Genomic DNA, 14,601 nt, shown 5'->3' on the forward strand with positions numbered 1-14,601 from the left:
TTACATTATTTTATTTGATATTGCCATATATATCTTAATCAATATTTTACAATTTCTATGTAAATTACATTTGAATATTTGTTGTGCATCGCTTTGAATTATGCTGGTGTCTTTTTTGTTGTTAGGATTATCAAGGTTGTTAAAAGTAACTTCAAATTTAAACGTTTGGCCGCACTGGAGGACCTGGTCAAAGAACCAAAGAACCACAAAGAACTTGGTGAACATCGAGATTCATCGGTCTCAATACGAAGAACTGTCAAAACTCAAAAAATGACAATGTCTTGCAACGAATTTATGTATAACTAAGAAGAATAATCGGAACTGAAAAATATAATTGATAAGATTCAAATAATACGAATGAAAAAAATCGCATTTCAGTATTACTCGTTGTTGTTTACTTAAATTTCGAAACGGTTTAGATAACCTGTAAATACACTACAATTCCGTTTATTAAACAAATTCTAGGTTATTCTATTTTATTTGTGCCGTATTTACTTCTTTAATGATATTACTTACGCGGTATTATGAAGGTGTACAATGGAGGTTTCGGAGACAACAAACCTTGTTAGAGACTTGGATTTAACCCTACAACCTCGTATTGCTCCGCGGTATAAAACTTGGCTTCCTCTTGCTACACAGCAGGTAATTAATCAATATGAAATTATTGTTGTATCCTTAGTTTAAAGAAAGTTTTATTTATGCGTATCTAGTAAAAATTTATAGTAATTATCAGTGAAGATGATACGATTCACTTTTCAAGAAATCAGACTCAATGTCAGAGTGATAATAAATTGTGGTGTAATTTTGTGAAATTATAATGCTTCATGCTTTCATATTATAATTTTCAGTTGAGGCTTAGGAATCTTATACAAATAATAGGATGCAATTTAAAGTCAAATGCAACCAATGAAGTTTGTTGGTTTTATTATACTCTACATAGAACAAGTATGTCTTCTCCTTTGTACACGAGTGAGACAATTGACAATGCAAATCCCAGGTGGTCGAGTCTTGAAGTACCAACTATACAAGCCACCGGTTATTCTACTGCCAGTGGTGAGCTTTATAATCTGTTAGTACCTTAAATGTAATTATTAATATATCTAAACTAAACATTTGTCATTGAGAATGCTACAGAATCATTACATGCTATCTTCTTAAAATTTATATTATATATAATATATATTATTTAACAGAAGTTATTCTAAGGCTATGGAAAAGGATGGTTATAGACAATGTAATGACTGATGTAACTGTATTTACATGGGGCATATCTTTCAATGGTTTGGCATACATGGGCTCGAAACTACCAAACACTTTAGGTACTGTCCTAAAAGAAAATTCTCTAATCTTTCAATTTCATGGTGGTTTTTTCACACCAGTATATTGTTTCATTGAAACTCCTGAGTTAAAAAGGTACTTGCATATGAAAGTCAACACATCAGAAATAAAAGATAGTTATACAGTGAGTAAGCTGAGCATCTTGAGAATAAACATGGGGACACTCATGCACCAGACAGTATTAGTGCAAAAACTTCGGATGCAGATAGCATCTGGGGATAACTTCCACACTCCAAAATACTTGCAATCATCGTTAGATAGATTATTTCAACCTCGTAAAATAAATAAGGAAAAGAGAGCCGAGATAATAAAAATACGCAAGGAATTAGAAATGGCTAGGTTTAGGACAAAATTGCTAGAACAAGAACGGACAAGGAAAATGGGAGAACTAAGAGTATTAACTCAATTGCATTCTAATATCATGGAGGAAAATCAAGATTACGGTATCAATTATTCCATAATATTATTTATTAATTATAGATATTACAGTTTATGTAAAAGAATTTTAAAAATAAATGTTGATTTTTATTATAGGCCTGGATTTGATGGAAAGGTATAGAGAACTTAACAAAGACATAGAAAGATTACATGAATGGAGACAAAATCAAATAGACACAAGAGAAACATATGTTCAATTGAGTAGTCAGCTTGCTCACAGAAGAAGGCAATTAATTTCAGAATTAAGTTTAATATATCCTATTACTCAGGTATGTATGCAATACTTGGCATAAGATCCAATTTTTCAAACCATAACTAAAATGTAAAAACATTTTTATTGTTTAGGATGGAAACGGGAAATTTCGAATACATAATGTACATCTACCTGATAGCGAGGATTTAGAATTATCAAATGATACCGAAGTAGCTGTAGCATTAGGATTTGTTGCACATACTACGCAAATGGTTGCTAATTTCCTTAATGTACCTACTAGATATCCTATTATACACTATGGATCGCGTAGTAAAGTCATAGATCATATCAAGGAAAACTTACCTGACAATGAAAGGCAGTAAGCATTTTATTTCATTCACTTTTGAATTTTCATTTAAGTAATAACATAACTAATCAAATATATCACATTTTCAGATTTCCACTATTTGCCCGAAGTAAGGATAAACTACATTTTCGTTACGCTGTTTATTTATTAAATAAAAATATAGCTCAACTAAGGTGGTACTGTGGCCTTCCAACAACAGACTTAAGAGCAACTCTTCCAAATCTAGCTACCTTGATAAATATTAGACCAAATCAATCACAGTATGTATTTATATTCTTTTTTTAACTGAACAAAATTATTTAAGATATTTTATAACGTTAAATTGATTTTTTTTTTTATAGTTTGGATAATTCAAAACGAACATATTCTGTTTCATCTCTGGATATCGAAGTTGGAAATGGTAAACAAAATGTACCACTGACACCACCAATACAAAAAATAATTTTCGAAAAATGTCATCGATCTTCGCGATCTATGAATCAGTTGAAGAGTATAAAATCTTCTCTCGGTTCTTCTTTGGATCAAGGTTTAGATAAGCCTGTACAGTCCCTCGTTTTAGGCAGCCAATCAAAACGAATTTGCAAATCGGAAGAATGTGCCATTGACAATAAAGCATTGGTACTAATAAAAGATAGGTCAAGCAATAGCAGCAGTGAAACCTTAAATAACGCTATCTCAAGCAACGTCAGTGATACCAATGTCGAAGACAGCAGTCAAGTAAATAATGAAATTGTGGTAGAGAGTAATATTGAAATTATGATACCCACGTCGGTTTCTAAATCGACTAACGTTACGGATAGCTTGGAAAGTTCGGTGAGCGTAAGAGAGAGGAGCTCAAATTCTGTAAGCAGTTGTGAAATGGCACTTAATAGTAGTCAAAATGGAGACGATAGTTCAAATGATAATAATATAATTAAAAAAGACAAAATCGAAGAAACTATTTCAATCAGTAATGAGATCTTGAAAAATGTCAACGACGTTGTAGATAATGCGTTAAAAAACGGAAGGCATAGTCGAGATTATAATTCAGAAAATGAAGTTCCACAAGATTGTGATAATCCTAGAATGCCAGATAGTGAAATACATTACAATGTTCACGAACGTAGTACGGGTGCTATGGAAACGTCAACGTACAACAAGGGACATTTTAGTACGTCATGCCTATCATTAGACGATATAATATTATGTACCTATGAAGAAACTAAAAAGAAACAAAGGACAAGTTCCATTTGTAGTTATCCAGAAGAGTATCCTTCATCGAAAGATAGTATGTCGCAGAAACAATACAACTCGGAATCGAAGTAAGTTTTTATTGGAAATAAAACGTAATTAATTCTTATTATATCTACAAACAAATAAGTATGTTGAAAGAAACACATTTCTTTGTTGTAGGAAAGATAGAGCAGACCCGTTGCATTCTAAAAATTGGTGCCATAATGATGCAAACAGAGAACCAATGGTAAGTAAGTTTACTATTTATTTATTAATTTAATATTTTAAATAATATTATGGTAAATTTATTATTTTAGTTGGAAACAGAATTAGTAAAAACAGCACAGAAATCAGACTGTTATTCGTATGATGAAACAAAGAAATGTGACTTTGAGGCATCAAGTGACTACATAGACATTATTAGGCGAAGTTCGGAAAATGTGTATGCACGCACTGAAGCTTTGGCTAATAAGAAAACCAGTTTTAAAGTAATGAAACCACGTCTGTAATGTTTACATTCTAAAATATAACACAACGTTGTTATTGCTCTATAGTTCATATCTAAATATACCAGACCCCAACAAAAGTCAATGCACGACTTACATAGAAAAATTAGAATTAATTCTTATTATTAATAAGATATAATAAGAATTATTTATTGATTATGTTGTAAAATGTTACTGTAGATTTATATTGTATTTATTCATTTTGAAATTTGATGAAAATTTAAGACGAAACGTGATTGTGTATAGTTTAAGTATTACTATCCAAATTTAACAAATTTAGGTATGCGTGTGTGTATATACATACATAAATTTGAATTTTCTTATGCATGCGTGCGTCTGTGCAATATATGGTGGTCGTGCAATTAGTACTAATTGTGCATTTCTTTAAACAAACAATATCATGAATCTATTAATTAACTGCTACTCGGAAGAGAATATTTCACCGTACTTGTATAATTATTACAATATGAAAATCGGCATACGTTTATATATTTTTAATTGTGATGTTTATATTTACTATGTAAAATTAGTGCTGTTAATATACCTGTGTATAGATAAAATGATTATGTTGACTTAATACACGTAATTCTAAATAATATTTGTATACATATTTAAGCATGTTTCAATATATTTCACATCGTTAAATTCACTAGTATTTAGGTAATAATTGTGATATTGAATTAAAATTTTTAAGTATAGTTTTCACATTCTTGTGGTTAAAAATGCTATTTTTTATACAAAATACATGCGACCATGAACAACCAAAGTATTACCGGTATTGCTTTACAAAATAGTTTGTGTACTAATTTTATGCTACTTTCGTAACGAAATATTACAGTATAAAGAAAACAAAAATGCATATGATATTTTTAATGATGAAATACAAAATTTACAATATTTAAATAACGTGATATATTTTATAATATATTTATTGTATCAGTGTAAGTATATTCTTTTTACTAAGTTATCAAATACTTTTTATAATGATATTACTATTATTTACTATAGTTAAGAACATTATGTTGATAACTTCACACACAACAATTAGTCTTAGATAAGCTATAAACATATGTATGTAAGAATTACTTTTTTTTATTATTTGGTTTGTTCATAATTAAATAGCATATTATGTAATATATATTATATATATATACAATGTATATATAAAATGTATTGCTATCGTAATTGTTAAAATGTTTTTATTATTACTGCATTTCTGAGGGTAATTAATAAAATTTAGGGCATTTTCAACATTCTAGTATTTTAAAAAACTATACAGTGTAGTATTTTATTTATAACAGTGCAAACAAAAATATGTTACTATTTCTTACGAGATCTATGGCAATAATGTTTTAAACTTACTATATGATTACGCAATTGTATTTATATACAAAAATAAATATCAAATGGCCACTGAGGATATCAGAAATAAAATAAAGTACAGAGTACACATAGATAAAAATATTCATTCTGAAGTCTCATTAATACCAGTCAGTTTTGCACTTACATCCCACAAGCGCAGTGCTATATCAGGGTCTAATTCCTTTTTCGAAAAATAGAGTTTACAATCACGGTAAATATTACCACTTTCGTTAGATAAGGAAGGCTCAATTGCACAGTGTAACACAGTTTGTGCACCCTGTGAGAAAAATAGGGATACGAATATAACGAATATACTTATTAGGAGAATGTGTGTAATGTAAAGAGATTTATTACCTGATTTGCAGTACGTAAAAACAATAAAGCAATAGGGGAAAATATGATGTAATGGAACCAACTCCTTTTAACATTTCTGAACAGTCCAGTGTAAGTGAATCCAGGACAGACCATGTAAATGTTAATGCCACTATTTTGAGTTCTTTTTGTGAGTTCAATACCAAAATAGGTATTAGCTAATTTTGAGTTACAATAGGCAGGATTCATGCGTCCTTTAACTGTCAATCCTTTCTCACCATTCAAGTTTGAGAAGTCTATTACTCCTGACTCAAAAAGCTTAGATGTCACAATCACAATCCTATCATAAATGAAGCAATCGATTAATGTTAAGGTATACATTATTACATTTAGATAAAGATTAAATAATGTATAGTCCTTAATATCAATAGGACTATACAATAAATTTCTTTCATATGAATTCTATTTTGCAACACACCTGCTTGGTGCATTCTGTTTTAAATGCTCTAAAAGTAAATTTGTAAGCAAGAAATGACCTAAATGATTCACACCAAAATGTATTTCAAATCCGTCATCTGTTAAACCATGTTCTTTAAAAGGAACATATACACCAGCATTATTAATTAATACATGAATCTGGGTAAAATTTTTCATCACTTCTGTGACAAATTCTCTGATTGATGAGAATGATGCTAAATTTAATTGCATTGGCACCTATAAAAATAAGAATGTACTTATGCAAGTGTCATATACTATTAATTTGTAATAGACAAGGAAGTAGTTTTGAAATTATATTTACCAATTCTCCTGTAGATATTTGAGAGCGTATGTCAGTTATAGCACTGCGAGCATTGTGCAAATTTCTACAAGCCACGATAACCGTGGCTTTCCTTTTTGCCAATTCTTTCACTGTCTCTTTACCAATACCTGAATTGGCGCCTGTCACAAGAAATACTCGACCATGCAAACTGTCCATATTCTTGCATCTTCCCCAAGTGCGCTCGCGACATTTCCGAAGTAAACCAATGAATAATACTACTGGTAAAATTAAGTAACACCATGAAGATACCATATTTGTATGCCAGATAACTAAACCATGCGTGCACTTCGGATATTTGAATCACGAAATGCTTACTCACGATGAGTTACTTAAAATGCAAATACTTTTAATGCGTATTTATATGCATTTCAGAATTTGTTTCTTTCTTTTTTACGAACTAAGGAATTGCAGGACTTCAAATATTTATCTGTTCGTCCAAGTTAACCTTCCGTATGATACACTTTAGTATTTATGGTTCAAAATTTATATTCCAATACAAGCTCGAATATTACAATATATCAGTGTTGTATAACACTTTTCTTACGTATGTACATCAACTAAATTTTAATATAATGAAACTGAAATTGAACTATCATATTTTAAAATTTATTCTATCTCATGAATCACCGGCAAGATATACATCCGAGCGATAAAAAATAAGAGTCAGTGAGAGTATAGTGACTTAGTGATTTGATTTTTGTACAAGTATATACTGTGCAGAAGTTTCTGACGAGTAGTGGGGGGACCAAATTTATGTATATCTAAACAAACATTGTGAAAAATAACTGTGGAATTATAGAATGAGATATTTCACAATAAACAAACAAAAATTGAATCCTTCGATCAAATAAACATAATAAACAAGTTGTTATATATTGATTTTATTTCTAATCTTTATCATACAAAAATGTAGTCTATATTTTCAACTTTACTTCAAAGAAAAAAAACGAAAGTGAAAGTAAGGAACGACAGAATTTTTTGTATTCATTTTTGTTTACATTTCTGATATTACATTCTAATGGAAAATAATACTATTTAGTATACATATATTCACTAGTGGAATCTCATTTATTTATTATATGCATATGCAAATGATAATAGATTAATAAGCTAATAATGCAAAAAATCGATCCAACTTATTTCTAAGAAGTGTTGTATTTTGAAATTATTTATCAATATCTGTTTTGTTTTACTCTAAAAAACAATAGATTGTAATGAAGTTTAAAATAATTTCTATTAAAATGAAATTTTATGTAAGAAAGAAAGTTATTTCTTTGATATCGCTAAATTAATAAGAAATGTTGCAATTCAATGCTGCATCTAAACAAAACCACGTGATTGCGACTGTATGGCGGGAGTTACAATGTCAATACACATATGTGAAATTGTTACATGTTATTATTTATATACATATGAAATAATATTTTAGTTCGTCTTTGGGGCTCTAAGTTAACAATAATAATTTAATGGACACTCTGCTATCAGTTTTTTAAATCTTTGTTGAACCTATCCGAATTTTGAGCCACATGAGTCATATTTACGATACACTCCTGGTTATAGTCGTTCCAGCTATACAATACAGTCACGTGGTTTTATTTACCAGTTGTACGTGTTGAGTAGGGCAAAGCCATTGAACTATACTAATTGTCAGTGGACCTTGGACCATACTTCATAACCGATCATGATGTGGTTTAAAACCACTTTACTTTTGCTATTTTTTGCGTTATGGCAACCGACTTCGCAACATATTTTCTTCAATAGATTTCAGAAGCAATCACGCAGTCAAGATGAATTGGACAGCGCGAAGTACAAATATGAAACCAAAACAATCGATATGCCGGTATGTTTTTATAAAAATTTCTATTGTTGAATTTTCAATTTTGTTATTTATCAAACTTTGCATACACTTAAATTTGTCTTACAGGTGGATCATTTTAGTTTCGCATTACCAGATACATTTAAGTTAAGGTATCTTGTGAATGATACTTGGCAATCAGGAAAAAATGCACCTATTTTTTTTTATACTGGAAATGAAGGTAGCATCGAAACCTTTGCTCAAAATACGGTGAGAATGACAAATCATATTTATATCATATATTTAACAATATTTAGCTTGCTCTAATTTTTATTTTTTTTATAATGTTTGAACTCAAATTCATTCCAAATGTTATGCTAATTACCATATTTTACAGGGATTTATGTGGGAGATAGCTCCAGAATTTGGAGCATTATTAATTTTTGCTGAACACCGTTATTATGGAGAATCTATGCCATATGGCAATCAATCTTTTAATGGTTCCCGACATTTGGGATACCTGACATCTCAACAAGCTCTTGCAGATTACGTTGATCTTATTCAGTACTTAAGATCTAAATTAGAATATAAGTACAGTCCTGTTATAGTTTTCGGTGGTTCATATGGTGGTATGCTTAGTGCATGGATACGTATGAAATATCCTCATATTGTACAAGGGTAAGTGAATGAATAATATAGAAAAAATAATTGTAAAAAATATATAAAAAATATTTTAGAGCAATTGCAGCTTCAGCTCCAATTCTTCTATTTAATGGGATTGCAGAATGTGAAGCATTTGGACGAATAGTTACATCAGATTTTAATAGTGGTCATCCAAATTGTCCAAAGTTGATTCGTAAATCATGGGATGTTATTAACAATATGACATCAACTGGTAATCTAGTTTTACTTCTTATACATACTTGGACATTGGTAATTTTTATTTTGTAATATTTTCTTTATATCATTATTTTATTTTAATAGACAAAGGAAAAATGTGGTTATCAGAAAATTGGAAATTATGTCAACCATTAAAAAATGCCAGTGATGTTAAACAACTCAAATCGTTTTTAGTAGATATTTATACAAATCTTGCTATGTTAAACTATCCATATGAAGCTAATTTCATAGCACCATTGCCTGCTTATCCTGTTAATGTAGGTATTAATTGATTGCATAATCTATAAAAAGTATTTTTAATATTTTTATAAACTAATTACTACATTTATTTTTATTTTCATTACAGGCTGCATGCAAACACCTAACAAACGAATCGTTGACAGGAACGGAATTGATGACTGCAATATATAATGCTTTTAATGTATTCATTAATTACACTAAGGAAACAAAATGTTTAAATACAAATGATTCTACGCCAGAATTAGGTGCTCGTGGTTGGTCTTATCAGGTTTGCACCGAAATGGTGATGCCAAGTTGTATGAATGGTGTAAATGATATGTTTGAGCCTGATTCATGGAATTTTGATGAATACACCAAAGACTGTATGCAACAATATTCAATAAAACCACAGCAAAATTTAGCATGTGAAGAGTATGGATGTGCTGACTTATCAACCGCAACAAACATTGTTTTTAGGTATGTATTAGCAAATAATACTTTTAATATTTGAAAACTTATAATAAGAACCTGGCATAACATTCGTAATATTACTATGTGTATAGTAATGGTTTATTGGATCCGTGGACTAGTGGTGGGGTATTACGAAACTTATCTTCATCAGCAGTAGCAATAATAATTCCAGAAGGTGCCCATCACCTTGACTTAAGGAGCAGCAATGTTAATGATCCATATAGTGTTATTTATGCACGAAAATATCATCGCTATTTCATTAAAATATGGATTAAGGAATATCGCAAGAAAACGAAAAGGTTCATTAATTAAATATTTGTTGTTCTGATGCTGTAATACGGAATTGTGATAAAGTATGTATTAAAATAGAACAAATATATACATTTTAATTATTATTCTTTATTTCGGAAATTATATATAAAAAAGCATAACATGCACATAATAATGATTACAAATACAGTAATCTCGATTGTTTTAAGTAATCAGCAAAATGAATTGAAAATAATACAAGCAGTTTATTATCACAGTAATTAAAGAATACACGTGCTGTAATACAATTTGAAATACAGGCAGATAAAACTATAAAAAAATTTGAGAAATTGAAATATACATTTGAAACATTGGATACAATAATATTACGTCCGTAAAGTTTGTGTATAGTTTAGATAACTTCATGTAGCAATTGCACGAGGCATCGATTACTAAAATGTAAATAATATTCTAAAATCACTTTGACTATGAAGTCCTATAGAAATGCTACAGTATTATCGTCACGCTAAAAAATCTAATTGATATCAAAGTATACACAAATGGCAATGTAAAATGACACAAGTTTGTTAACTATTATGTGGTAAAGATTCAATTTCCTGTCTTTCCAGTTACGTATAATTAACATCCCTATATAGAGCAAAACGTTTTATTTCTTATCACACAGGTACAGCACATATTTCCCTCTCTAAAGTCTTCATATCAATCTTCTATTTAGTAATGATTTCTATCGCATGCCGTTAAATATGAAAATGTAATTTCTATGAATTTATATTTATTATTGATTTCAGTATCGACATCTAATATTTAACAGACAACACAGAGAAATGGAAATATATGAAACGTAAAATCTTACCATTATGATAATTCACTTTAATTGCTATAACTTTTATAAGTTATAAGAAAATTACCCGATTCGAATAAATTAAAACTCCATCGAGTTTAGTTATAATTTTTACCATATTACAATTAATATAACATGATTTTAATGCCAGTTATGAAGAGGTCTTTCAGATATGATATTTTTCTACTGTGTTATGTGTTTTTTGCCTTCATATAATGTTCAGAATACGATGAACGTATCGACTAAAAGTAAGAATAAATATGGAATCATATGAAATGCAAAGTTTGTCATATAAATTATATAAACAAAAATAACTTAAAATAGCTCGACAAAAATTCTAAAAAAAGTACTTAGTGAAAAATAAATATATCTATCATTTTATCGTTTAAATATATTTTTAGTGTGGAGTACGTCTATGTGCCGTTGTTGGCCTCGGTACTCCAGATCGACCTCTTATTTTCTTTGGTTGCACAAAAGTATTATCGATTCCAGTATTATAGGAAAGATATATATTTGACATATCAGGTTGAGTTTGCTATAAATAAACAATATTATGAATATTACGATCTATGCTTATAAAATATAGTATCAATTATAACAAATTATATAAATACATACATCTTTGTTGGTTCCTATTGGTGGTGTCGCTTGTGCTTTCCGCATATTATTGCCCGTGTATGCTACACATTTCAATTGCCATTCCCCAATATCTTCATTCCAATGAACATATCGTTCAATCATCGTCTGTAAAAAAATCAAAATTCATATATTTTTTGTTACACATGATTTATATTTACAGATACAGCTATATGTTATGCATACTTGATATTGAACAGGGATGTAACTGTTCACTATTAACTCTTGGAGTTGTAATTCTCTTCCAATACCTCTGACTCCTTCTAGAAGTCCTTCCATTTCTCTTTGATGTTCTTGCTGTAAATCGGATAATTCTGCTTTAACGGACATTAACATTGTATGGACTCTGGCTAATTTTTTCGTTTTTCCTGCAGCTTCTTCTTGTAAAGAAGAATACTTTTCTTCAATATCAATACGTTCAGCTTCTTTTGCTTCAATAGCTTTTTTCAGTTGTTCTTCCCTGCTTTTACGTTGATCGAGTTCAATCGCTGCCGCAGCTAATAAATGTTCTTGAGCTTCAGCCTTTTCCAATAAATTTTCGCCTCCAACTAATATTTTATTTTGTAAGTTTTGCATTTTTTCTCGTAATGCTTCCTTTTCACTCCTGTAAAAATAATCGTTTTATAAACAACATATTGCTTGAATCAATTTTTAAGAACTTACTGTGTTCTTTTTAGTTCTATGACATCTTTATCATCAGGACTTTTATCCTCTCTCTCAGCTTTATCAATCTTCTCAGTGGAATCAACATCTCGGTCTTCTAGTTCTTCCATTGTTAATATTTGACTTCTTCTACGTTTTGCTTTTTTCTCATGCTTAGTTTCCCCCGTATCTTCGGAATCTTCTGTGTCATCTTCAGATTCTGAGATTTCAGCGCCATTTTCCTCTAACTGTTTGCGCAACTGTTCAATTTCTACTTGAAACTGACGAAGTAAAGCATCCTTTGGATCTTCGTTAATTCTCGCCCTATTTTTAATGTTTTTAGCGCGGTTTGCATACCGAAGCGTGCTAATGGTTTCGTCATAGTTTATATCGGCTGGACTTACATTCGCACACTACATTCAAATAATTAATTAAAGTAATAATTTAACGAATTATGTTTATTTCATAAAAATTAAGAATACTACCATTAACGTTTTTGAGTTACCACCCAAAGAGTCTTGAAGTAATCTTGTGAGTTTAGAATTTCTGTAAGGCACATGTGAACTTTGACCATCAACCAATGCAGATATTACATTACCTAACGTTGAAAGTGACAAGTTAATTTTTGTTGCTTCTCTTAAACGAACTCCGGAAGCTTTAGTTTTGCTTTGTCTTTCTGAACCCTAAAATAAAACAACACTTTAATACATATAGTTTAAAAAATACACAATACATTGATTGCAAGCATCACGTACAGCCAAATCAACTAAATGAAGTTTGCCCATTTTAACATGTTGTTCGCCATCTTCTCCAAGTTGACTAGATTCAACTGTGATCGTGAATATTGCGTGAGACCTCGAACTCGATACATTCATTGCTGTAGCCCCAACAACACCTACAATACAACCACATCATTTGATAAATCATTAGTTAAACTATCTCTATTACTTATGACAACATAATTAATATGTGCTGTTATTATTATTATTTTAATAGTAGAAGAATATAATATGAAAGCCTCGAATAGGATACTCACGGTTTTTATTGCCAAGTGACATTATCCGATCTAAATCATCAGCATTGTTTACAACATATCCACTAAGATCCTTTACAAATACTCCAATGTCAGGTCTTTCTTTTACTTCTAGTCTTGAATTTTGATCTTTACCTAGTAGATCTCTAACTTCCTCATTGTAAATTTCTAAATATGTTGCACGTACAAGGAATCTACCAATAAAATAATATTGCTTTAAACATTTATTTAACTGAAAACAATTCTTTGTAGCGATACTTACTTTTGGTTGTCATGAGCTTTAGCTATATGTCCAAAAACATGTGCAAAGCTATTAGGAATAATACCTCTAAGCTGAGGTGATGTTTTTGCACCTGACATGGTATATGTTTTTCCAGTGCCAGTTTGTCCATATGCAAATATAGTTCCATTGTATCCTTGCAGGACTTTATCCACAATAGGTCTTGCTGTTTCATTGTAAATATCAACTTGTGTTGAATCAGTATCAAAGACAGCATCGAAAGAAAAAACTTTTGGTGGTTCTCCTTGTGCAGCATTTGGATTTTCAACAGTTATTTCACTATTTATAGTATCTACGTGTACTATATTTTTCGAATGTCCGTCCAACTCCTTTCCATTTAAAGGTCGAACACGGACCACAACCCTAACATTTTCTATTTCTCCGAGTTCCGTAGTGCTGTCCTATAAAAACAATATCATTTTTACGATCGTCAAAACAATACATAGCTGAAAGAATATAGAAACTAAAATATCTAAGAGTCTAATACATCTACTAAATTTTCTTTCTGGGTGCTTAATTTAATGATAAAATTACGATGACACGATTTGACAGATCGAACTGTCAAACAAATTTTTTGATACGATTCTCCCCTTAAGATATATATTTCTTAGGATGTATGAGAATACTTACTTCGGTCTCCGGCATTGCAACTCTGTTTCTTTTTAAAGTCACATAAAAACACGATTTAGAGCAAAATGCTCAATCTCAAAACACTGGTAGAACGTAAGGAAATAGCAGACGACCTCCGTAAACAAATGGATCGATCTGTATGGTTGGAATTATACGAAAATTGGCGCAGGCAAGTCACGTCATCTGTATCTGCAATGTTGGAAGCTCGGTAGGTAATTCACCGACGTTTTCTTCCTTTCGTAAATGTTTCAAAAATTATTTTTCTAATGTGAAGTTATTCTAGCTTCCATTAATTGATAAATAATCCTATAATATGATTCCTTTATTTCCTCGACA

The 14,601-nt window shown here is 30.3% G+C and overlaps 4 protein-coding genes across 5 annotated transcripts; 2 read left to right on the plus strand and 2 right to left on the minus strand.

Moving 5' to 3' along the window:
* Positions 1-158: 158 nt before the first annotated feature.
* LOC128873359 (UV radiation resistance-associated protein) lies at positions 159-5,150 on the plus strand. Of its 2 annotated transcripts, XM_054116893.1 has the most exons (9): positions 159-642; positions 849-1,053; positions 1,194-1,781; positions 1,873-2,045; positions 2,122-2,348; positions 2,426-2,596; positions 2,678-3,637; positions 3,729-3,795; positions 3,866-5,150. In XM_054116893.1, the coding sequence occupies exons 1-9, from the start codon at positions 538-540 to the stop codon at positions 4,055-4,057; spliced, it is 2,688 nt and encodes an 895-aa protein (XP_053972868.1). In that variant the 5' UTR covers positions 159-537; the 3' UTR covers positions 4,058-5,150. The 2 variants fall into 2 exon arrangements, with proteins under 2 accessions (XP_053972868.1, XP_053972869.1); XM_054116894.1 differs by lacking the exon at positions 159-642 and having other exon boundaries at positions 911-1,069.
* Positions 5,151-5,295: 145 nt separating this feature from the next.
* LOC128873365 (retinol dehydrogenase 11-like) lies at positions 5,296-7,256 on the minus strand. The gene is made up of 4 exons (XM_054116903.1): positions 6,528-7,256; positions 6,207-6,442; positions 5,771-6,068; positions 5,296-5,693 (listed from the first exon to the last, which is right to left on the minus strand). Exons 1-4 carry the CDS (start codon positions 6,798-6,800, stop codon positions 5,520-5,522), a joined length of 981 nt encoding a protein of 326 aa, XP_053972878.1. The 5' UTR covers positions 6,801-7,256; the 3' UTR covers positions 5,296-5,519.
* A 916-nt stretch (positions 7,257-8,172) lies between these two features.
* LOC128874423 (lysosomal Pro-X carboxypeptidase) lies at positions 8,173-10,328 on the plus strand. Its single transcript, XM_054119210.1, has 7 exons — positions 8,173-8,388; positions 8,473-8,613; positions 8,741-9,021; positions 9,081-9,238; positions 9,328-9,500; positions 9,590-9,939; positions 10,026-10,328. The coding sequence occupies exons 1-7, from the start codon at positions 8,230-8,232 to the stop codon at positions 10,243-10,245; spliced, it is 1,482 nt and encodes a 493-aa protein (XP_053975185.1). The 5' UTR covers positions 8,173-8,229; the 3' UTR covers positions 10,246-10,328.
* A 100-nt stretch (positions 10,329-10,428) lies between these two features.
* On the minus strand, positions 10,429-14,405 carry LOC128874422 (kinesin-like protein KIF3A). The gene is made up of 9 exons (XM_054119209.1): positions 14,266-14,405; positions 13,618-14,036; positions 13,359-13,549; positions 13,078-13,217; positions 12,808-13,005; positions 12,344-12,735; positions 11,867-12,284; positions 11,663-11,788; positions 10,429-11,579 (listed from the first exon to the last, which is right to left on the minus strand). Exons 1-9 carry the CDS (start codon positions 14,278-14,280, stop codon positions 11,442-11,444), a joined length of 2,037 nt encoding a protein of 678 aa, XP_053975184.1. The 5' UTR covers positions 14,281-14,405; the 3' UTR covers positions 10,429-11,441.
* Positions 14,406-14,601: the final 196 nt, after the last annotated feature.

This window comes from Hylaeus volcanicus, chromosome 3 (genome assembly GCF_026283585.1).
Source record: "Hylaeus volcanicus isolate JK05 chromosome 3, UHH_iyHylVolc1.0_haploid, whole genome shotgun sequence".
In the NCBI taxonomy this organism is placed as follows: Eukaryota; Metazoa; Arthropoda; class Insecta; order Hymenoptera; family Colletidae; genus Hylaeus; species Hylaeus volcanicus.

Excerpts from the sequence above, each read along its gene's own strand:
- LOC128874423 (XM_054119210.1), top strand. The coding sequence starts at position 8,230 with ATGATGTGGTTTAAAACCACTTTACTTTTGCTATTTTTTGCGTTATGG. Across the intron at positions 9,022-9,080 it reads TATCCTCATATTGTACAAGG|AGCAATTGCAGCTTCAGCTC; the intron begins GTAAGTGAATGA and ends AAAATATTTTAG. Across the intron at positions 9,940-10,025 it reads GCAACAAACATTGTTTTTAG|TAATGGTTTATTGGATCCGT; the intron begins GTATGTATTAGC and ends CTATGTGTATAG.
- LOC128874422 (XM_054119209.1), bottom strand. Across the intron at positions 13,006-13,077 it reads TTCATTTAGTTGATTTGGCT|GGTTCAGAAAGACAAAGCAA; the intron begins GTACGTGATGCT and ends GTTTTATTTTAG. Across the intron at positions 12,285-12,343 it reads ATAGAACTAAAAAGAACACA|GAGTGAAAAGGAAGCATTAC; the intron begins GTAAGTTCTTAA and ends TTATTTTTACAG.
- LOC128873359 (XM_054116893.1), top strand. The coding sequence starts at position 538 with ATGGAGGTTTCGGAGACAACAAACCTTGTTAGAGACTTGGATTTAACC. Across the intron at positions 2,046-2,121 it reads TAATATATCCTATTACTCAG|GATGGAAACGGGAAATTTCG; the intron begins GTATGTATGCAA and ends TTTATTGTTTAG. Across the intron at positions 2,597-2,677 it reads ATTAGACCAAATCAATCACA|TTTGGATAATTCAAAACGAA; the intron begins GTATGTATTTAT and ends TTTTTTTTATAG.
- LOC128873365 (XM_054116903.1), bottom strand. The coding sequence starts at position 6,800 with ATGGTATCTTCATGGTGTTACTTAATTTTACCAGTAGTATTATTCATT. Across the intron at positions 6,443-6,527 it reads AAATATCTACAGGAGAATTG|GTGCCAATGCAATTAAATTT; the intron begins GTAAATATAATT and ends TTATTTTTATAG. Across the intron at positions 5,694-5,770 it reads TTTTACGTACTGCAAATCAG|GGTGCACAAACTGTGTTACA; the intron begins GTAATAAATCTC and ends TTTTTCTCACAG.